The sequence below is a fragment of the Clytia hemisphaerica genome, unplaced genomic scaffold (assembly GCF_902728285.1).
Source record: "Clytia hemisphaerica strain Z4C2 unplaced genomic scaffold, Clytia hemisphaerica genome assembly, whole genome shotgun sequence".
Lineage (NCBI taxonomy): Eukaryota > Metazoa > Cnidaria > Hydrozoa > Leptothecata > Clytiidae > Clytia > Clytia hemisphaerica.
The window spans coordinates 1,596,234-1,604,309 of record NW_027103674.1 but is presented as its reverse complement, the minus strand read 5'-3'; the positions used below and the strand labels follow the sequence as shown (position 1 = coordinate 1,604,309).

Below are 8,076 nucleotides of genomic sequence, written 5' to 3'. Positions count from 1 at the left end.
ATTCATAGATTGCTTTTCCTTTATGCTGATCGCCAACATGAAACAGAAAGTTCAAAACACAAAAACACTGCAAGAGGTCAAAAGCTTGTAAAAATCAAAGTGTCTTTAGCATTATTTTTTTTGAGAGCATGAATCAATTCTTAAAATATTTTTGTGGCAAAAATATATGGGTATTTTAATGTAATGTTTTTGTGAGTTTTGAAAATTCAAGTTAGTCCTTGCCTTTTACAACTTATTAGCTGGTTTAGACTTTTTTACACTGCACTGGTTAAATCTCTGTCTGGTCGGTCTGGTCTGTCAGAGTTTCTCTGATTTCTCACAACATTCTATTTTTACAAGGGTTTAAACCACAATGATTGATACATGTCATCGACTACTGGATAACAGCAGAGGGATTAAGAATCTTATTTTCTTAACAGCTTATGTTTGTTTATGTTGCATTTCATCCTCGAGTGAAACAGGTAAGGTTTTGTTTTGTTTATTATACCTTGATAGCTCTGTCTTGATAGCTGTCTTGATAGATAGCTGCTACACATTGCCATGCCATTGATGTAAAATAATTTTTTTGCCAAGTGAATCAAGTTTGTACGAAGACTAGTCTGGAAATGGCAGAATACACTTTTTCTTGTAAAACCTGTTTAAAGCCTCATAAAAACATAAGTCAGACAAAAGTTTCAATTCAATTCAAGAAGTATTTTGTCCCTTTTTAAGCCATTTTTCGTGTCTTGATTTGCAAAAGTTTATTTTTGGGAATAAATTTTTTCTTCCAATTCATGAAATTAAACGTCACTTAACTTTCTCTCTCAAAAGTTTCTGTTTGAGAAAATTTGTACACTTAATATCCTATTTCTAAAGAAGGGTGACAAATTACAGTTGTTGGGTATATTGATTGAAATGAAATTAGACCAAATTACGGTAAGTTGTTTTAGAGAACGCAACAACCTATTGAATAACTAATTACTCCACAACAGTTACCTAGAGACAAGATAATTTATCACGTTATATATACGTAATGTATGTGGAGAATTCGTTATTCAATTCTATTTCTATAAATTAATCCAAAGGGTAGATATGTACATTTTCCCGGATATATCAATAAGCCGTCGCATTTTCCAAAACGACTATCAAGCCATGTTTTTGTTTAAACATGCAAATTGGTATTATGAACTTACTTCTTTTTTGAAAGAAAATGGTTGGTGGTTTTTATCAGGCAAATTATATAGAGGATTTAGACTATTTTTCTCTTAAAGAAAATTGACTTTTCATGCAAAAATTACTCCAAATGCTTGTTTAAAAATTTAAAATAAAAAAAAAAGCTCATAGCTCTAACTTCTACCATCAACTGCTCCAACTTGGGACTATCTTACGCAACATAGGACGGCCATTCCACCACCATTTCACCGAACCTCCAAAGTCATTTGATTTGAGTAGGCTTTTAAATCGAAATATATGAAAAAAATCCGTAGTGGAACACGCACAAGTGTCCGGAACGAAGAAGACCAAATTAGTGGCAAAACGATGAAGCGTTTGACGTCAATCGCGTGGCAAGTTAGTTACACACTTGCTATTTGTTAATCCCATTGGGCGGTAGGCGGTTTGGCGACGGGCGCTCTCTAATTCTCCATTTGGCTTCCGGTCATTTTGAATGAAAAAAAAAGTTAAAAAGGGCATGCTATCAGTGAAAGTTATCGTGACATGTTATGACAGAAAGCATGATTGATAAACTTGGTGGAGTTATCAAAACAAATTTGTTGTCAAAGAGATAATTAACAGTAAGTGAAAATACAGGCCAGATATCAATAAGTCCCATGTTGCGTACACTTGTCCCAAGTTAGAGCAGTTGACGGTAGCTCTTGTGGTTCAAAATTGTCAATTTTTGAAAAAAGTCAAATTTTCACTCTGGAAAAGTAAACTTGCATTATGGTTTACATCGGTGAAGGCAGGCCTTTGATATTCTTGATATGATTTTATCAGCTTTTTAGCAATTTTTTCCTCACTAACCTTTTTACCTTGAAGGAAGATAGAATGAGTTTTGCGGCTTTCTGAAAAAAGTACATTTCATAAATTTTTTTTCTCATATTTATGGGATCTATTCCCAACCTCAAAATACATCTTTTCGCAGCTTTTTGTCAATGGATTTTTTTGGCATTCTTCCTCCAAAGAGTGTTGATCACTTTTATTTCCCCTTGAGCACCCAAGAAAAAACTGATTAACTCCTGTCATATATAGGCAATTAAAAATGAGACAGCGATCTTGCGGGCGCTAAGTTTCTACCTTCTTTTGTATCCATGATAGAATCATCTTAATTTGGGGGTGTGAAAATGATAAGGGATCTCATTTTTTAAGAATCAAAATGATAAAGATGGTATTGAATAATATCATCAACATGAAAAATATGAGCAATCTGATTGGTTAACGCGTACGTAAATGCTGTATTTCATATTGTACCGTAAAAATACAAGACTGCGTTTTTAAAAAGGGGTCTGGTAAGTGGGAGATCATATGTTGTACAATTTTATGATTAGAAAGGTTTTCTCTTCGCTTCCAATACACAACAACTTATAAAAATTTTTATAAAAAGATTGTTTTGATCTTTTTAATGACCATTCGATTCTTATTTCTAGTAGGTGATAGTTCTTTAATCCTAAGTCTCATAAAACCTGGCAATGTTTTATTTTTAATGATTAGGTTTTTGGATTTATCAAGCTTTATGATGATGTCTTCATAAATTAATACAAAATTTTATTAGGAAAGGAAATCTCTTTTCTAATAACTTGTTTGTTGTTCACGGAGAAAATGTCCCAGTCCAGTTTAACTTTTAGAGAAAAATATTTTGCACTTTACTAAGACTTCCTTCATCTCCAACTTTATTAAGGAAGATATTCATTTCCTTTTATTTTTAAACTTTTTAAATAATTGATGAATCCGATTTTAAAACACATATTTTGTTCTTTTGGTAGGGTTATCCCTTTCTCTGTTAAGTTGCTTTTCCTTGTAATTCCTTTTCAAAAATAAAATTGAAGAAAATTCCTTCTCTTCCCTTTTCCAAAATTCCTTTAGGTGATTTCAATAGACAAGGGAAATAATTCTCAAAAGTTTATAAATAGTTTTCAAAAGAAAAAGAGCATTAAGATCAATAAGCTTTAATGAAATTAATATTCTTCCTTTCTGTGAAATTGTAGTGTTTTAGTTGTCAAATCAATATTTTGAGATTTTCTAAGACAATTCCTACTTTCCCAGCAACCATTTTAAAAGTAACTTAGAAATATTTAAGGTCAAAACCTTATCAGAATCATAGCATAGGCTTTAAAACCAATACCTGGTTTTTTAAATTGAATTTTATTAAAATTGTTGTGAAAGAGACTTGCTTATAGTCTAGACATTTTTCTCTAATTATGTTATGATATTATGCTCTCTTTTCTCTAATGATGCACATTAGATAACATCTTAACCAATTCCATCTCTACATTACCTACACATAATATAATATATTATAGTTTAGGAAAATACATTTTTTCTAGATCCCTGAAGTACAAGTTTTTTTAGTTAAAATAAAATATAATCACTTCCCCAGTGATAATGGTTTCTGATTTATCCTGAGTTTTTGCTTTATTAATCGTACCATTGAAAAGGTATTTTACATCAACTGGAATGACGTATTGTATTGTATTAATTTTCCTGATTTCTCTAATACACAGTACTACGTAATGATCAATGGAGTATACTATGTCTATATTATGTGTGTTTCTACTATAAGAATGTTTAAGAATCCTATAGCCTGGCCATCTCTAAGTACAATATCTACTATGCAAAGTCAGATTCTAATTTTCCACAATAAGATAGTATGTATATATAGATGAACAAGTTTTTGGTCTTAGAAGAAGGCTTTTTAAAACAGCCAGGAACTAATTTGATGTTAGAGAGTTATTCTAAAATTTCTTATAATATCTTATCTTGTGAACATGTCCCGGGGGGGGTACTACCCTTGTCGACCGACGGGGGTGCTCCGCTGAGGTTCGAAAAATGGACCCTACGTGGGACTCGAAATTTGCGAAAAAAGTGACCCTGAATGGGACTGAAATTCCTAAATTTTCTCAAATTTTCTACTTTTTCCCCAAATTTTCCAGAAATAGGCACCCTACGAGGGACTGATTTTTCTATTTTGGTGTTTTTGCGACCCTACCTGGGACTCGTGGAGGTTAAAAAAGGTACCCTGACCAGCGGAGCATCCCCGTAACCCATCTTGCCCTAGTACCCCCCCCGGGGAACATGTCTCACAGGTCTAATGAATGATACACATTATTATTATCATGATTGTGGTATTTTAAGTATTGAGGTTTTCTCATCATTGTTTTAAAGCCGAAAGCATCATTTTTATCCAATTTAAATGTTATGTTTCTAATTTGGATTACTCAGTAAAAACCATTGACAAAATAAATTTAAAACATTTTTTCTTAGTGCATTCTCTTTTGCATATTTTTGATCTATTTTTAAAAGATAGAGCTATGAATGTTTTTACAATCAATTCGATTTCATGAAATATACAAAGTGTATCAGTTTCTTTTCTCTTCCTAAAGGCTGTCCTTTAAAAACCATCAATTTCATCTATTTATAAATCTCATTTTCCTTAATGACTTAATGACATGTTAATAAATTCAAACATCTGAACTGCATAATTTTTGAGTCCCTCCCAAATGTTTAACTCAATTTGTTAAGCATCCTTATTACTGAAATTGCTCTAAAATGTAAGTTAACAGCTTTCTTTCAAGATTCAGAAGCTGTCTCTACTGTTCTTTGGCTTCCAATAACTGAGACTAAGTAAATAAAAAAATCTCAGGTTCTCTCACAAGCAGAGGAGATTATGAACAATTTAGGAGCTATACTGCAGTGCTCCCCACAGTGTGATAAATAACTGAAAGGCTCTTTTAGAGGCCATTTTCTAACCTTCCCAAGAGAAGTTGATGAAAATAGAATACCCTTTTTTGTTTTCTTATTCACGTTTTCCAAGCACATTTCAAATGTTACTTTCAATCCAGCATTTGAGCAAACCCATTTCTATGGCTATATCTCATCGGCTCCCTATTTTGATTTTAAAGATAACTATTGATTTTATTAAATGTTAGTTTTCCTTCATACATATGATATGAACAGATCAAAGTCTTTCTCAATATACCGAGTTGTCCAGAAAAAACTTTGGACGTTTGTTGGCTTCTTGAGACGAAAAAATTCTTCAACAACCCTGAAAATACTTTTATTAGAGTTATAACTTTTTAAATTTGGTCGAGTCTTTTTACAGTTTTACAGTTATAGCTTTTCAAAGTCAAAATTCACTTTTCGAAAAGTGGAAAAATACACCAAAAAAGGGGGATCAAATAGGCTCTTTTCTTTGTTTTTATCTTGAAATTTTTTGGAATTTTTGGGAATTCTTTAAGTACTGCCAAATTTGTCAAGAAACTATTCTATACAGGTACGAGCCAGGAAGTATCTTATCCATTTGGTGGACTAACTTTCTTGGGGTTTTTCTTGTTCCTTATGGTAATAAGAATATTTTAAGCTTCTGGGCCACCTGGATTTCTCACCTGGGTATCCATAATGGCGGATTTTTGGTCATGTGACCCCCGTAGGCAAAACTGAAAATTCTTCCAACCCAAATATAGGCATATCATATATCAATCGATCGGAAATTTGATACTGATTAATTTTGAGATACAAAGTTGGGTCTGAAAACTTTCCTATCTCGAGATATAAATCACTTTCGTTTTCTCAGGTTTGGCTGCAGTTGTAGGCGGGCTTTCATGGAGTGAGGCAATTCTTTTAGTCATATCTCAAGAAAAATGCTTTTAAACATATCAAAACTTTATGTGCTCCTAGAAAAGGCATTAAAAATTGTTTGTGCAAATTTTCAAACATTTTGCAGTAAAAATGTGTATTTTACAGACCAGAGTACAATTTCCTTACCGTCGAAAAAAGATATTTTTCTCTCCAAATTGGCCTTTTTGTCTGAAATGAATGAGCGAAATGTTTCCCAATAGGGTTTAGAACCAATCACTTCTTCGTAATCTCACTCAGAGGGGGTACTTAGCAACGAGTAAGGGCTAAATATGTCCGGTCAGCAATTTATAAGTATGATTTACGGTAAGACATGATCCCGAAAACGGTGAAATTTCCAAATAATTAATGAAAAATTCTCTCATTGCATCTCAACATTAAACGAGAACCTTCTGTTCTTTAGATTGACTAATGCAAAAAATTATGAATAATGTAAATCGTTACAGTGTGTATTTTACAGACCAGATTTAAGTGCTTCTAGGAGCTTGTCTTGTTCTAAAACGCTTTGGATTACTACAGAAATACCCGAACTTGAGAATTTACTGAGTTAATCCGTCAAAATTTGCCAATTCCTTTATCTTTATTTTTCATGCATGAAACGAGATTTAGAGGGCTTAGAATCTGTGTTGTCTGTAGGGCCAAAAAACGTCGGCATAATATGGCTTCGAGAGGCGATAATCCTAGGCCATTGTAGGAAGCCTAGTGATGAAGCCATATTTGTGAACCTGCTTGGGGCTATTCTGGTTACTGTTACAATTATAAGAGGTGTATAATGGTCCAATGCATCATTGTATATCCGCTTTAACTACATGAATGCAACACAACGCCTTCAGCTAGTTGAAGAAGCCAGACTGTAGGAATTTTAACTAAAAGCGCTTTAAAGAAGTTATTGCCATATAAAATAATGCTTTAAGCTACATGTCCAAAATATCCCCGTTTTCTTACAAAAATCTAAGTATAATGTTAAGAAATCTTGATTTTAAAATTCTTATTTGTTTCTTGCTGATGGTGTTCCCATTTTCCTTTCCCCTCGTGAGGTTTTAAAGTTTTAGAATCATCTGGTCTCTGTGGCTTTGTCGGAACATGAACAAACGACTAGACATCCTTCTCCTTCGTAAGCACTGCTAGCTTCGTTGCCGCCTCGTTAAAACATAAAATGAAACAATAGGTTTCGATGATCTACCTTGGGAATACCTTGCTAACAACGTCAAAACTTCGACAAAAGTCTCTGTTGTTCGACTCTTCTCCAGTCTTTTATCTATATCATAACAAAGATAACAGATGCGTAATCATCGTCATTTTTCAAAACTCCGATGAAATAATATCAATTACTTTAAGGGCAGAAACTTTTGCGGGTAGAAACTTTCACGTTTTTCGCGTTTTTGCCAGTTTCTGCCAGGTAAGGAATTAAACAAGAAATTCGCGTGATAAGTTAATTTTGCGAAAAATGAAACTTTCCTAAAAACCGCGAAAGTTTTTTCCAAGTTTTAACAGCCAAAAAATCTAAATAAAACGAGGACTCGGGGAAAGGCCGGGAGAGGGTAAGAATAATTTCGTCCTAGCTATAAGGGGATGTAGATTCTCAAGACAGTAAATAAAAGACAGGATTTTTATAAATGCTTTGATAGCTTATTTTTTGTATTTTCTATAATGATTTACTCGATAGTGATACAATTCCCTTGCTCTTTTGTCTTCTTTTTACCACCTGAGGACATTTCACGAATATCTCTGCTTCCATTTCCAGCTTCTTCATTCGACTTTTCTTCCTTTTCTTTTTCTCGAATGGGGTGGTGGATAGCGATAACGTCATCACGAAATGAGATTTGAAATAATATTGTATTCACTTTCCCTACATTCGCGAAAGTTATTGCTAATAAAATTGAACATTCACAAAAAATTCGCGAAAGTTTCTTCCGTAAATTTTCTTCAAAAAGTAAAAATCGCGAAACTTAAATCCGCGAAATTTCGCTACTTTTCGGTCTCGCGAAACTTTCTGCCCGCGAAACTTTCTGCTCTTAAAGTATATAGGATTGAGAGTATAGGATTCAAATTATGATATTCTTATGACACAGGCTCGCAACTTTTTTTTTCAAGTCAATAAAAAAACTAATTGGAATGACAAAAGTGATTCAAAAGTATACACACAGTTGAAATTCTCCATTTCAGCGTATAAAAAAATTTGAAAATAATTATTTTGTGACTTAAGAGTAACTAGCCGTATGCGCAGCGTCGCACGCTACGTGTCCC

At 33.3% G+C, this 8,076-nt stretch overlaps 1 protein-coding gene across 1 annotated transcript in view; it reads left to right on the top strand.

The window, feature by feature from the left end:
* The first annotated feature begins 319 nt into the window (after window positions 1-319).
* The window catches only part of LOC136803470 (receptor-type tyrosine-protein phosphatase S-like), a 43,638-nt gene continuing 35,881 nt past the window's right edge, over window positions 320-8,076 (top strand). The window contains exon 1 of the mRNA XM_067060211.1: window positions 320-461. Coding sequence (XP_066916312.1) covers window positions 353-461 — 109 coding nt within the window. The 5' untranslated portion in view covers window positions 320-352. The remainder of the gene's footprint in view (window positions 462-8,076) is intronic.